General features: G+C 45.0%; 1 protein-coding gene across 1 annotated transcript; it reads right to left on the minus strand.

Annotated features, from left to right (window-relative positions):
• Positions 1–1,606: 1,606 nt before the first annotated feature.
• Positions 1,607–5,887, minus strand: pitx2 (paired-like homeodomain 2). The gene is made up of 3 exons (XM_061834851.1): positions 5,681–5,887; positions 5,314–5,513; positions 1,607–2,824 (listed from the first exon to the last, which is right to left on the minus strand). The coding sequence occupies exons 1-3, from the start codon at positions 5,856–5,858 to the stop codon at positions 2,276–2,278; spliced, it is 927 nt and encodes a 308-aa protein (XP_061690835.1). The 5' UTR covers positions 5,859–5,887; the 3' UTR covers positions 1,607–2,275.
• Between the last annotated feature and the right edge of the window lie 10,275 nt (positions 5,888–16,162).

Genomic DNA, 16,162 nt, shown 5'->3' on the forward strand with positions numbered 1-16,162 from the left:
CCTCCTCCTCCTCCACGTCGCCGGTGCACATGTTGATTGCGCAGATGTGTATTGCGCCAGTAGACAAGCCTTATCCCCCCCACCCCACCCCCAAGTGATTAATTCCCCCAACTAACACAATACACAACCCCAAAGCAGCTTTCGGCGCATTGTTGGACTGCCCCTTATTATTTTTAGAGGTGCCTTTTAATTAAACAGCATCTGGCCTAACTGTGATCTACCCCCTCCCCCCAGCTCTTCCTCTGTCCTGAATGTAGTAATCCCCCTCTTGAGAGGTGACCCACGAGACTTCTTCCAGCATGACACCAGCTCCCCCCCCCCCTTTCATTTTCATGCAGAATCAGTGCAGCTATTTTAAATAAATAGCACAAGATTCGCTGGAGCTGAAAAATGAAGTGACCACACTTAACAACCCCCCCACCCGCACCCCCAAACGTCAGCGGCTCATCATCCGCGTGGTGCTTCCTCACCGGGTCGTGCAGCAGAATCCAGCCGGGTGGATGCCTTCTCTTACCCGGCTTGCTTCCTGGCGCGACATCCGTGTTTGAACACGCTGGTGAATCATTTCAGTTTTGCTTTATTTTAATTTCATGTTAAGAGAATGCAGAATGTGCAGGATTATTCAGATGTTACTCAATTTTTTCCATCCTTTTCACGCACAATATGTGCTTATTTTAATCAAAATAGAATATTAGAAAGTGGATTCAAGTCGTTAAGCAACGAACGAGAACAGCAAAAAAAAAAAAAAAAGCAAAATCTAATCGATAACTAAACGGATCCTCGTGGCGGTGTTTCCTTGCTCTGTAGCCGGTCGAAGCGTCCCCTTTCCGGCTTGCTCAGGCGGTGCACCCCGCCGAAACCTCCGTGTTTAGACACGTTTGTAATTTCTTTAAGTTATGCAGCATGCATCTTTGTATTCTGCAGCTTCTCCCCAAATTTGTATATTTGTAGGTTCTTAAAATGCAAAATATGCATCATTACTCACTAGACAATGTTTTCTCCCCTTATGTAGAATATAAGCGCTTATTTTGATTAAGTAGGTGTGTTGAAGTTTCGTGGCAAAAAAAAAAGGTGAGTCGCTCGTCCTTCGCTGGTCCTCTCTCATCGTGGCACGCAGCTACTTGTAGCCGGATGAACGCGTCTCTTCTCGGGTTTGTTTAATGGGATAGGCCCCACTGAAACCTCCATGCCTAAATGCTCGAACCCTCCATGTTTGACCATTTTGGTGACTCCTTCAATTTCTCGCGTGTGTGTGTCTTTTGCAGAAATTCACGCCAGCCAATGTTTCCCTCAACCACCTTTTGATGAGTGTTTATACATTTTGCACGATTGCCCTCTGGAGAACACACAACACACACACCTTTTCCCCTGTTGCCCTCGCCTGGTGAACCCCCGCCGCAACTGTGCAGTCCGACGGGGGGGGGGGGGGCTCCTGTTTGTTGATTCCGGGGGCAGACAGACTCATTCAGCATCTTAATCTGCCTTTCGCGAGACGTGTATTGGCGCAGCGGGGTGGACGCAGTGCCACGCTATCCGCCGCAAACAGAGCAAAAAGATGATTCAATAACAAGCAGGGATGGCTTTGAACAATATATTTACTTCCATTAAATAAAACACATTTTTTTTTTGTTGAGAGAGGGGGAAAACTCCGTACCAAATAGTTTACAGGAACATTTTAATGCGTTTTCTTCTTCCTCTAGGGTTGCTAGTCTAAAATCGATATTCACACAGACATTAATAATAATAATTTTATTATTATGTTAGAAACACAGCACTGCGGTGCGTTTTAATATTTACATTCCCTTTTTTTTCTTAAACTCTTGTTTGCATGATTCCTTATTTAGTCCCTAGCACGCATGCGTTAATAAATCGAACCCCATAGCTTTGGAGATGTTTGGATATATATATACACAACCTTTTTTTTTTTTTTGGGACAACAAAGGGGAATAAAACGTAAGGAGAAAGAAAAAATGCTTTTTCAGTGGTTCAGATTTTAGTGCCCTTTTTGGAAGAAAAGAATAGAATAATAATTGTAACAGTAGTCTGTTGTTCCTGTGGATGAAAAATGACCACCACGATTGGCTTTTTTTTTTTGTTTGTTTTTTGCATTTCTGTACACCCCCTTCTGGGGAACTCGATGCTCAAAGTGGTGGTGTGTGCGTGTGTGTGTGTGTGTGCGTGTGTGTGCGCGCGTGTGCGTGTGTTTAAATCTGTGGCGGGTGGGCGTGAGTTGGGGCGAGGCGAGTGTCGGGTGCGCAGCGGCGGCGTCGGGGTCTCACACCGGCCTGTCTACGGCGTACTGGCAAGCGCTCAGGTTCGTGGCGGGGCTCTGCACGCCGGCGTAGCCGAAACTGGAGTGCTGCTTGGCTTTGAGTCTCAGGCTGGCCAGGCTGGAGTTGCAAGTGTCCCGGTAGACGTAGGGCGGCGTGGGCGGCGCGTAGGGGCAGGCGGGCGCCGCCACGGCCGAGTTGAGCGACGGCCCGCTGAGGTTGTTCAGGTTGTTGAGGCCGTTGAGGCTGGAGCCGGCCACGGCCGACGGCACCATGCCGGACGTCATGGACGAGATGGAGTTGGGCGGCGAGAACATGGCCTGCGACGACAGCGGGTTGACGTTCATGGAGTTGAAGAAGGGGAAGCTCTTGGTGGACAGCGAGGCCGACGTCAGGCCCTTGGCGGCCCAGTTGTTGTACGTGTAACCCGGGTACATGTCGTCGTAGGGCTGCATGAGTCCGTTGAACTGCGGCCCGAAGCCGTTCTTGCACAGCTCGGCCTGCTGGTTGCGCTCGCGCTTCCTCCACTTGGCGCGACGGTTCTTGAACCAAACCTGGGTGGGGGGGGGAGAAAAACCGGAGCACGGCAAGCGGCGTTATTCTCCAGACAGGTTTGAACCTTTGCAGCCGAACGCATCGCTAATTTTTACGTTAGGTTAGAAGGAGGGGGCTGAGGGGGGGGGGGGGGTCACTGCTTTTCTAACCACTAATATCTTGATTGATTCAATTTAAAAAGTAAAACAGCGGCCCAAACTTTCCTCCAAGCTATGTTGACGATCGGAGTAAGTGCCTCCAATTTCTCTTTTTATTCATTTTCTCCACGTGCGCGTACAATATGACGATTTGCATATTTGTTTCGAGTTTTATTATTGTTTAAAGATCTGACTTTAATGATAAAATACCGTTCAAAAGTTTAACACGCAGAAAATTGCGATGTCGTGCTTTGCGTGATCACATTTTTAAAACAAAAATGTCTTATTCTTTTCATTTTACTTTTATTGGTTAAAAATAAGGACATTTCGTCATTTGAATTTAATATAGTTTAGTATAAATATCCAAGGGGACAACCATTTGATATTTTAAAAATGGAAATTATTGTGGCCCTCACATTTAGCACGCATGGACAGGAAACGTTATTTCACGTGTTTGTTTTTATGGTTTTAATATATTGATCTTAATTCATCTTGATTGGAGAATGTGCAAATTTAATACCCATCAGATTTTGCAAGTGACGATATACTTTATTATTCCTTTTTAATTAGACGCACAAATAGCTTGATTTAGTCAAGCGATACGTTGTGTATATTTTGGATTTATTTGTTGACAATAATTTTTAAAACCCCGTTGTGTTTGGAAAATCATTTATAAGTGACATGATTAATATTTAAAACCTTCTCATCACGTCCAAAATGTTTCAATTAATCACTTCTGAGCGTCAAACTAATTTCACAATGTTACTTGTGACAGTCAGACTCTGCAAATATGTAAAACAGAAACACATTTATAGCCATCACAATGGCGTAGTTAATCTTTTACACATTTGCGCACTAAAAATTAGTTTATTTATTTGTTGTAATTGCCCAAATCCCTCAACGACTTAACTTATTTTAAAAGTGTTGGTTCTAATAATTCGCAGCATGATTAATCGATCCAAATTTGCAGCGGTCCCAACTTCAAATTAAGTTCAGCACACTGAATAATTCAACTGTTATGAATTTTACAAATATGGCGTCCTGCATGCAAAACACATACTTAGACTCTATGATTTAAACTTTTTTTTATTCATGTCCCACATTAAAAACGCTTCCTTTTCATTTACAACTGTGAACATACCCGTCTGCACCGCATTTTATATTTAATTTCCATTTTTCACTCCTGACTCCCAATCTTTCATCCAATGATGCCCACATGCGCGATTTTCATTCCTATCATATTTATTCCGTTTTTGCGCTTTTTAATGCAGACAAAAACACACGTATGGCGTGATTCTTGTAGTTTGTACTCCTTAACCCATCTTTTTCTTTTCTATTTTTCCCCCCTTTTAAGTGTAAGCTTCCCAAATAGTCATTTCAAGCCTGTGCATGTTGCTATTTGTCTCCCGCCTTATCGGCATACGATCCGCACGCACACACTCGAGTGTATTCCGTGCTGAATGCACACACCCCGTCCCCCCCAAAGCCCCTCTCCACCAACCCCTCCCACCAAATCTCGCGACAGTGTCCCAAAATGAGCAGCTTTGCACCTCTTTCACGCCACACGCGTGGTATCTGTCACTCCTGTCACACGCTCACCTCTAATTGGGCTAATAAAAACAACTATTTGGAGGAATTACTACCACCCCCCCCCATTTCCCCCCCAAAAATAGAAAAGAATATTTATCTTCTCGTGTAGCGGGGTGCGATTCTATTAAAAATCAATTGAAGTCGTGATTGACTCGGGCTGGAGGCAGCGCGGGTGTGTTTAAACAAGCGCGAGTGCATATTTGCTTTTCAGATCATCTGCGGCGAAGGACACGTTTTGTTACACTAACAGCCAAGATGGAGACAGGAAAAAAAAATGACTTTTGCGCTCTCATTTAGAAGAGACGCGCGACAAATCGCCGCGGAGGAAACGTCGCATTTTTTGCGTCTTTTCTCGACGTCGGGTGCAATTACGTTGAAATTGCAGGATTCATTTTTGAGTGTGAAAATGTACATCTTACTACTATATGCTGAAAAAAAATGCACGTGCAAATACGTTTGTTATACAGCAATTTAACCCTCTCCGGGCAGGGGTTGGACATTTTCAACAGGTTTAAAATACAATCGAAAAATTTTAAATCCAGAGTATAATTTTCTGAAAGTGTCAGATTTTTCTCCCTGCAAAATTTTATTTGGTCCAGAGAGGGTTAAAAAAAAGTCCAATGTTATGCTATACTAATAATAATTAGTTTTACCCCCCCCTTATAATCATCTACTTTATTATTATTTTTTTTTACATGCAATTGTCATTTTTTTCAAGCGGTTATATTCAACTATATAATTTTGACCCGGCGTGTACTGACCCGAACCCTGGCCTCGGTGAGGTTGGTCCACACGGCGATCTCCTCGCGCGTGCTCATGTCCGGGTAGCGGTTCCGCTGGAAGGTGGCCTCCAGCTCCTGCAGCTGCTGGCTGGTGAAGTGAGTCCTCTGGCGCCGCTGCCTCTTCTTCTTGGACGGGTCGTCCGACGAGTCGTCGTTCTTGCTCTGGCTCTTGTCTTTCTCTGCACAAGAAAAATACACGCACACACGCGCGCGCCCGCAAATAAAAAAAAATTGAATTTGCATAATAATCAATAATGAATCCTCTTTCATTTGCATGCGTCAAATTCGCTCATTCCCATTATTATAATATTATTATTTTGGGCTCTCTCTTGAAGCTTGATCTTACCGCCGGCTTCCGGACTGGAAGTGTCCGACACCGCGTGCGCGTCCATTCGGTGCTTGCCGGAGTCCACCGCTCGCACCAGCGGCTGCAAACCGGACGCCATGGCGGAAGCGAGTTTAGTCCCCGTGAACGTGTGCTGCGGGTGGTGCTCGAGATTTAAAGGATCCCTCATAGAGTTCATCGGTCGCTCCCCGAAAACCGACAGAATAATAATTACCCCCCCCACCCCCCAAAAAAAAAGTCTTAAGTCCCAGTGGCTCTCGATAGAGTCTCCCCTCTTTTTTTTTTTTTTCTCCCCTCTTTGGTAGGTCCCCCTCCCTCCCCAAAACCCCTCCGGAAAAGAGTGCTCGGATCCCGGGTTGCCTTTCAGAGCGGGCCACCGTGCGGCGCTGCCATCCTAACGTCGGCGGCGGCGGGCGGCGGCTGACTAGCGGAGTGACAAGAACAGGTAGGTGATATTGGAGCCGGGGGCGCGCACGCACACGCAAGGCGCGCGCACGCAACCCCCTCCCTCCCTCTCGCTCTCTCTCTCTCTCTCTCTCTCTCTCTCTCTCTTTGGCCCCTCCTTATGTCACAAACTCTGGCCCCGCCCACTCTCTTCTTTGACAGGCGCGCGTGAGTGTGAGGGGGGGAAATGGGGTCCAAGACCAAAACAAACAAAATAATTTTGAAGAAAAATATTTAAAAATATATACTGTATATTGAAAAAGAGTTTGCAGAGCGACTCCTAGGAGCCGGACTTCCTTGAAAAAGAGCCGAAATCAACTTTGCCTCCGTCTAAAAATGCACCCTGTCCACAATACCGGAGCTTCCACCCCTTGCAAAGAATTCCAAGCGGTCCAAAGTGAGTTCGGCGGAAACAGAACCCGGCTCACGGTCGCTGACTCGGCCGAGGCATCACAGACTGACTGCCCGCAGTCAGAACGCGCGGTCATAAAAAGAATCGTTGCTGGAGAGCCACACCCGGTTTAGGGGTGTGAATCGGGCAGGAAATTGAGCTGAACCGAGCCTCGGTTCCGCCGATTAAATTGGATCGATGTAGAGAACATTTTATACCAGTTTTCAATCATGTGGGTTCGGAAACATCACTGGTAAGCAGTGGTTAATCAAAAATAGACGTTTTACTTCTGAAGTTCTGCATCGTGTGGAGCGAAATTGTCCATCAATAGAGACTGGTGTAAAACCCAAGGCCTGGGGCCGAGAACCGGTCCATTACAGCAAATCAGTCCATAATTCTTCCTTAAATCCGCACAAAAATTACAAATTTTCCACTTTAAATGTAATAAGGCAAGCATTTTTGCCCCCACTGAACCTCATTTTTTTTTTTACATTGAATGAAACAAGTTCTTCCGTTAATATTTTGATGATTGACCCTATCCTTGCATCAATTTATGGTTCATAATAATGTACCGAAGGGGGATTATTTCACACGCAGCCACAAAGCAACCCGTTATTGTGCCTCGTGACAAAATCATTCAGCCAACCCCCAATCGGAAATGTGAATTTTAATTCATCTAATTATTTTCGGGTGCATTTTTCCATTCCATTTTAAATATATTTCCATTTATCATGAAGTCCGTGACATACGTGCAGATATCTATCTCATCCCGACGAGCCATCCAATTAAGACGCATGTTAAATCAACGCTACCGTGAATCGTCCAATACTATTACGAGTCTTTTTCTGTGTTATTTTCACGTTTGAAGTGGATTATGTCTTCATCCGTGCACGACCCCCCCCCCCACCTCATTTTGTCTCCCCCCCTCTCTCTCTCCCCGCCACACAAGGGCCATTAATTAACAATTCAGTCAATATCGTAGAAAGTCTGGGGGTGACGACGCGGCTTTTTAGGCCGGATTACGGACACATCACATTCCTCCATTAGCGTATTCGTGCTCACGAATGGTTTTCATTAGACGTGTGTGTGCGCCCCCTCCCTCCCCAAGACCCCACCCCCCCTCTCTGGAGTAGAGAGCGCATACATTACACGCGCTGTTTTGGATGCGCGCACACTGCTTGTCACCTTCTATTAGTCCTAATCAATCGCCATTATTAATAGGCTCTTCGCGGGTCAAATTGTTTAAAAAAAAATGTACACGTTCATTCACAGGAATGAATATGAAAAAAAAATATTCTTTGAAATTGCGAGAACAATTTGATTTCTGCGATGTGCTTGTAAATCAGTACGATTGTTTCGTTGTCTTGTTTTAAGATTCAAAGCGAGTGATTATCGTCTTTTAATAGACGATCTTTGTCACAATTGATCAATTTATGAAGGTGGGCGCCCGTGCCGCTGCAGTTCAAATGTTAACCACTGAGTGTCGCTGTAGGACAAAGAACAACTAGTGTGTAGGCCTGGCAGGTGATTTTTTTTTTTTTTAATCACGTAGCATAACTGCACAATATTACACACTAAACAAAAAGTAAATGAATAATGGCTTTGTTTGAATTTGAAAGAATAGTGAGTAAATGTTAAAACTGATTTGCAGCTTTCATTTTAATTAAATCTGGCGCCGTTCGTCCTGAAGTTAAGGATGCATCCCAGAAAATGACACAAAGCCTTTAAAAAATGAAAACTTCCTCCGATGTGTGCATTTAAAATAATTTTTGCGGACGAAAGATGCCTTGCTTCCCTCCCGCGCTTGTGCGTGTTTTGGGAATTTACCGATTTGTACGCAGGTGGTGGCCAGTTTGCGGCAGTGCGACTCCATGATGGCGCAGGGGGGAAACTCTTCTGTGCTGCGGAAACAGGCCAAACAGAGACCAGAATTAAACGACGTGAAATATGAAATGCAACATACAAATAATTCACTCGAACATTTTCTTTTAAGTGGAACATTTCGTTAAAGACGCCATTTTGTGTTTTTCATTTCTCGGAATTCGTCTGAAAACCATCATGTAAACAATTTCCCTTTCCCTCTTTTTTTTTTCCAATTTATATATTTGTGATTTTTGTCCTCCCGTGAAGAGTTCCACGCGCTTGGGATTCTGGAATCTGGATTGAGATGTCACTCACCGTGGCCGTGTGAGCACGTGACCCAAAATTCACTCGTGGACCCGCAACGCAGATGGGCCTTTATGCGAGTGTTTGCTTATGATAATGCGCATTTGCATGTCGGCAGCGGCCGCCATTTTCCCCTCGCCCCGCTGTCTTTTTTTTTTTTTTTTGGGTCCTCCGAGATGGGAATAAAAACGCAACAGAGCATTTTTTTAAAAAAAAAAAAATTCCAAGCGAGCGCCATGTTTTTATGACCGGGAAGGTCACAGTTAGACTTTTTAGTTTCACCAATTTTTTACCCACCTCTCAGCGTGATAATGTGCCAAAGTCCACCTAGAAATAAATTGTTCATAGTGATGAATATGAAACGTGAATTATTGCGTTATTCCGTATCATAACGGCAATTATATTCTCTCAGTGATATTCAACGCGTAATAATTTGCATAATGATGATAAATATTAATTAATACACCCATCATTTATAATTTGACCTGTGGGGGGGGGTAATGGCGGGTAAAGGTTGAACGTGCTGAAAGAAATTCGACACTTGAACGCACCATGGATTAAAAAAAATGATAATTTGGGTGCTTCGATATGTTTAATTCAAAATGATCAAATCACATATTCATTTTGACCCTGTATACGGCTGCACGTGATTGGCGTGGAAAAGTATGAAAACGTGCTCCAATTGAACACATTTTAAATCATTTTTTACACATTGGGAATAAGTAAATTCAATGGGAAAATTATAAAGCCTCACCTTGATGTTCAAATATTTAATTGTCATTTTATTAAAAAAAAAAGCCTTTTAATTTTATTTTTGAGGCATTTTCCATTACGGTACATATTAATATTAGCCAACCTTACTGTGCTTCCAGGTAATGTCGGCATTTGTTAATGAACACTGTAAGAATAATAATTTAAAAAAAACATTTCCTTTTCGAAGAAATCACTTTTTATTTCATATTATTTTAGGATTGTCCATCACGCTAAGCATCTTTATGAGCATCATTGAATCCAAACTTTCAGCTCTCACTGGTGTGAAAAATGAAATTGAAATCGAAACCACATTTACTTGTATTTAATTCTATTAAAAAAGCAAAAAATTCACGTACATAAAGCTTCTCACTTTAACAGTTTTTATGTCGTTTTATTGGGCCGCACATGCAACTCAAACATACAAACATGCTCTCAATGTTATCTTATGAATGCATTTTGCGATACATCCTCATTATTATTATTATTATTTACAACATTAAAGGCAAATTTTGCCTTCATTGAATCATTATTAATACTTTATTTTAAAACCCCCAGTCGTGTCATTGACAGATTTTACAACCATTTTCACTATCTTCCAATGATCATTTGAAAATATGAATTCCCGCCATGAACATATAAAATGATCATTATTTTCCCTTTTTAAGGGAAACCGTGCCGCCGCCCCCCCCCCCCCCGCCGCCCTGTTACGTCATTTACGCTCTTTTATTTTTTAGTCTCGCGTGCAAGTGCAGACACCATCTGTGTCGGCGACTTTTCGTGATATAAGCAAAAATAAACCTTTTTTTTTTTTCTTACCACGCGTGGACGTCTCGGGATGAGCGCGACCAGATAAATTCCACCGTGCAAAAAAAAAAAAAAAAAAGAAAAATGAAAAACGCGCACACGTGCGCAACTTGAACGTCCCGTTTGGATTTTGTCTCTCTCTCTCTCTCGTTCGCTCTCTCTTTTCTTTTTCTTATCCTCAAAACAAATCGAATAAAAGTGTCAACATCATCATCTCCCCCACCGCAAAAAAAAAAGAGGAGATAAAGCGCCACGAGCAAGTCCACGCGCGCTCTTTCCGCTGCTCTTCTTCTCCTCTTCTGCACGCCTCAACTTTTTTTCCGCTCTGAAAGACGCTCCGGCATCCACCCCCCCCCCACCAATCCGCCCCCCCCTCACTCCATCCGCCCCCACCCCCTTCTCTCTTCTCTCGCGCCTGGAAAAGGGCCGTGTTTGTGCACGCGCACGCTGCTGTCACAGGGGCGGCACAACGAAAGCCGCGATAACTCAGCCCCACTACAATTAAATTAAAAATACCCCCCCGCCCCCCCCCCCCCCTCCCGCCGGCACACACACTCATATTTTCATGTGAAATCATACATTACTACTATTAAGCCATTCTCTTGAATTCGTATGTCAAATGATCCGTGCAGCAGACAAGATGTCCCCCAAACCCTATCCAAAAACGCCCCCCCCCTTGGCCCCCCCTTCCCTAATCCCCTTTTAACATTTTTAGTCATACTCCCTATTAACACACGCAACTTGTGGATGCGCGCACGAGTACGCGCACGCATTGCATTAGTGTTCTTTTGAAAGCAAACATATGATCTCATCGCCCGAGTGAAACATAAAGAAAATAATAACAATAATAATAATAATAAATTAGAAAGTCACTGATGGTGTAGTGGTACACACGCCTGGTTTTGGTGCGGACAGCGTGGCATCGATTCCTGCTACCGGTTCAGGGTGTGGTCTGCCTGAAGCTAGCCAGCTTTCCCGCAACCCTTGTGAGGATAAGCGGCTTGGATAATGACATGAAACAAATCAGAAAAAACGGCAACAAAAGGGCACCATGTCATTTGGGATCCGACTAAATGCAAGATAATCCAAATAAAATGGGCCGAGAAATAAACTTTTATATTCACGTAAAAATTTCAGTCGATTTTGCCGTAGTCAGCATCGAACGTACGAGTTTTGCTTTTTCTTGAGCTTTTCGGTGACACCTTTTTTTCCCCATCAAGAAGACGCAGCCTTAGCATAGTTAGCCAATAAATGGCGGGATGCCCACACAGGCCTTGCTCCAATTTGCATTATTTTATCCATGCATCCATTTTCTCTTGCCGCTTATCCTCACGAGGGTCGCAGGGGAGCGCTGGAGCCTTATTTTTGGTTCGTCCTCATTTGTCCTCCTCCAAAATTCAATTTTGTTCACACTTATCTACCTTGTCGGGCCAAAAAAATGTCCTCATATGCAATATAAATGGAGTCATGTTATGATGTATTTATTAACTAAAAGTTAATTTTGAGTTTGAGATAAATTTTTGCTGGATATCCACAGCTGTTTTTTTTCTCCTCACTTAGGGTGATTAAAAAAATCATAAACGTGTGTGCGTGTGTGTGACATGAAATGTCAAGCAAATCCATCCATCCAATTTCTTTGCCGCTTATCCTCACAATGGTTGCTGGGAGTGCTGGAGCGTAACCTAGCTGGCAACGGGCAGCAGGCCTGGTACATCCTGAACTGGTTGCCAGCCAATCGCAGTATATTCTATTGATCCATCCATTTTCTTAGCCGCTTATCCTCACAAGGGTCGCAGGGAGTGTTAGAGCCTATCCCAGCTGTTGACGAGCAGGAGGCGGGGTACACCCTGAACTGGTCGCCAGCCAATCGCAGGGCACATGGAGACAAACAGCCGCGCTCGCAATCACACCTAAGGGCAATTTGGAGTGTCCGATTAATGTTGCATGTTTTTTGGGATGTGGGAGGAAACCCGAGTGCCTGGAGGAAATCCACGCAGGCACGGGGAGAACATGCAAACTCCGCACAGGCGGGTTTGGGATTGAACCCTGGTCCTCAGAACCATGTGCCCAACGCTTTACAAGCTGCTGCACCGTGCCGCTAGCATTAGTTTATATTTTTCTCTCTTTTTGTTTTTTTTTTAAACTCTAGTTAAAACTGATTTGTATTCATTTGAGGGAGGATATGTGCCTTGCTCAAGGGACCCTCACAGATGAGTAGTTAGCAGTTGCCCACAGCGGGACTTGAACCGTGACTCTTGAGTCCCAAAGTCACACACACGTACGCACTCGCTCGAAGACGGCGCATGTCGGAACGCTATCTGTCAAGATGTCTGGCGGTTCTCACGCAAACCGAGGTTCAAACCCCCCCCCCCCCCAGTCGAGAGGAGGCCCAACAGCGGCGGCGGTTGCCAAATCTTTCGCCTCAGGGGCTAAGAAAAAAAAAAAAAAAAAAGCCCCTCGCTTTTCATTTGAAGCGCCTTATCGATCGTCCGTTGTCATCTGCAGCGACGGCGAAGGACACTTGAAAGCGCCGCCGACGTGAGAAAGGAGTCGGGGGGGGGGGGCGACCCGCTCCTCACCGCTGACCTCTCCTGACTCTCAACGAGAGCTCGGCCCGGTTGGAGGTGTCGACTTTTGAAAAACAGGCTTTTGGGCTGTTGGGGGTGCTACGGGACCGGGCAACGGGAAGACGAAAGCCGCCGGACTCGATTTCTATTGTGCGAGGATTCGGTCGACATGAAACGACAGACCGGAGGCGTGCGTGTGGTCTCGTTTCCAAACCCTTAAGTGACCTTTTTTGTCTTGTTTGAGGATTATTTCGACCTGTTCTGTTCATTTCTGCGCTGCAAATCGATGACTGTGAGCACATTTTCCTGCTTGAAATCCGTCAAGCCGGGCCTTTCCTCACTGAGTGATTTCTAGTGCTTCAGTTGATTTCTATTGTGCAAGGCGGGCAAGGTAATCAAAGTCATTTGCGGTGTGGTCACATGAATTATATCATCGTTCATTTTGTTTTGGGTGACTGAGGTGCCCCCCCCCCCTGTCAAGGGGGTTATTTCTAGTCCTTCAGTTTATTTCTATTGTGCAAGGTTGTACTTATCGAGAAAAGTGTCCAGAGACGCTATCTATCTATCTATCTATCTATCTATCTATCTATCTATCTATCTATCTATATCTATCTATCTATCTAGAGAGAGAGAGAGAGAGAGAGAGAAGAGAGAGAGAGAGAGAGAGAGAGAGAGGAGAGAGAGAGAGAGAAGAGAGAGAGAGAGGAGAGAGAGAGAGAGAGAGAGAGAGAGCGAGAGAGCGAGCGAGAGAGAGAGAGAGCGAGCGAGAGAGCGAGCGAGCGAGGAGCGAGCGAGCGAGCGATCGAGCGAGCGAGCGAGAGAGAGAGAGAGCGAGAGAGCGAGCGAGAGAGCGAGCGAGAGAGAGAGAGAGCGAGAGAGAGAGCGAGCGAGAGAGAGAGAGAGATCTATCTATCTATCTATCTATCTATCTAGCTATCTATCTATCTATCCCTCCCTCCTTCTCTCTCCTTCTCTATCTATCTATCTATCTAGCTATCTATCTATCGATCTATCTATCTATCGATCTATCTATCTATCTAGCGATCTATCTATCTAGCGATCTATCTATCTATCTATCTATCTATCTATCTAATCTATCTATCTATCTATCTATCTATCTATCTATCTATCCCTCCCTCTCTCTCCTTCTCTGTCTATCTATCTATCTATCTATCTATCTATCTATCTATCTATCTATCTATCTATCTATCTATCTATCTATCTATCTATCTATCTATCTATCTATCTATCTATCTATCTATCTATCTATCTATCTATCTATCTATCTATCTATCTATCTATCTATCTATCTATCAGGGTACCCATGTGTACGTGTTGTGGGATTCGTCCCTCCACCCAGAAAAATATTGAGTCATTTTGTTGATTTCTACTGCGCAAGGTGACAGTTTTCGTGAATAAATGGCAAGAGGTGCAAGTCGACGAATTCCACGACATGACCGAGCATACCGTGGACTTTTTCCACAGAATTAGATCAAGTTCCATTTTCCAAGACGCTTATCCTCACCAGGCTGGTTCTCTTCATTTCTATTGTGCAAGGTGGCGGTTAGCATACAACCGGCAACCGTCTGAAGCGGAGGCGTAAAGACCTCGTGTGAGTTCGCGACGCAGACTCCATTTTGTCTTCGGCGATTCCGCTCCCGCCGTTGCTGCAAAGTCGGCGTATCCGCGTGGTGTACTCGGATACTTTCAGCCGGGTGGTGGTTTGCATTTTGTTCTGCTTTAAATGAAGTCGATTGTTTGACGCCACCGCACCAGAAACCCATTACAGCCTGCTCGGATCGGAAACAAATACCCGTGAGCGTGCGTGCGTGACACGCTAACGTCGTTCTTGTTCTCCTGCAGAATTCATTTTTCAGCGATGTTTTTTATTATTATTATTTTTTTTTTTTGCGGCCGCAAAACACATGTGACGAGCATAAGTGGTGTGTGTGAATCAAATTAGTTGACGTGTCGTGTAGTTTCAAGCAGGGGTGGGCAAAGTAAGGTCCGTGGGCCACACATGGCCAGCTCCTTTCTGGTCAGCCGAGCGTTTAGCTAGTAGTCCTATAATATTTGTACATTTAGCCATTTAGACTCTCATATTTAATTCCATTATCGCTTTAAAACATTGGATTATTGCTTTATTGGAGATAAAAGAAGAAATATTAGCATAAGAAAATAATTCTTCTTTAATTGTAATTGAAGTTCTCCCGGTATTATGCGTGTCGTACAATCAATTTGTCAAGTATCACTCTGGGAAGGTTATTAGCAGGGACGGCGCCACCTGTAAATTAAGCAAATTAAAAGGGAGGGGGGGGGGTGTTCTGTGTGATAGCCCTCCAGCTCGTTGAGAAGCTTTACGGCTCATCCCGCTCGCGCCCGCCTCCGTCGCGGCACCCGAGCGGCGGGGGTTGGGGCGGGAGGCGGTGGGGCGAGGGGGAGCTACCGTCGCTAAGCGCTACGCCGGCGGTTCACGGGATGGTTTTACGCCAAAGGAGCGCCGGCCTTCTGTAATTATCTCCTGGGAAAACGCTCAGCTGATGTCATCGTGGCTTCGCCGGCCACCATATTAGCGCGGGATGCCTCGAAATGACACCAGCGTTGAGCCGACAACCATGACACGTACATTCTTACGCTTGGTTATTTCTCGTAAGTCGTTTTATTTCCGCCGCGCAAAGTGGCGCTTGTCGTTCACGGGCAATTTTGCGGCTGATCCTCTCAAGACCAACGTTGCGAGAGTTGCCAGGCAAAAGGGCCTCAGTGAACTTAGTGGTTCACCGATTTTCAAAGCAACTTAGTTGGTCCACTAGTTATTTGAGTTTTAAAAGTAACATAGAACTACAAATCAGATTCCTATCATACAAAGACAGACTTCAAATCTGAGGTGCCATAACTTGTCCGACTTCCGACATGTTCGCGTTTCTCTCCGTCATAATCGACAGAGTATCTTGGGGTCTTGTTCACGAGCGAGGGAAGAATGGAGCGGGAGATCGACAGACGGGTCGGTGGAGGGTATGCAGCGATGCGGACTTTGTATCGGGCCGTTGTGGTGAAGAGGGAGCTAAGTTGACAGGCGAAACTCCCAACTGCCCCAAGTGGAGGAGTTCAAGTATCTTCGGGTCTTGTTCACGAGTGAGGGAAGAATGGGTCGAGAGACCGACAGACGGATCGGTGCAGTGTCTGCAGTGATGCTAAGTCCGTTGTGGTGAAGATGGAGCGAACTCGGACTCTGCGGACTTTGTATCCGTCCGTTGTGGTGAAAAGGGGGCTTCAGTTCTCATTCGATCTATCTTCCTATCCTCACTTATGGGCACGAGCTTTGGGTCATGACCGTAACAACAAGATCCTGGATACAAG

The sequence above is a fragment of the Syngnathoides biaculeatus genome, chromosome 11 (genome assembly GCF_019802595.1).
Source record: "Syngnathoides biaculeatus isolate LvHL_M chromosome 11, ASM1980259v1, whole genome shotgun sequence".
Taxonomy (NCBI): Eukaryota; Metazoa; Chordata; class Actinopteri; order Syngnathiformes; family Syngnathidae; genus Syngnathoides; species Syngnathoides biaculeatus.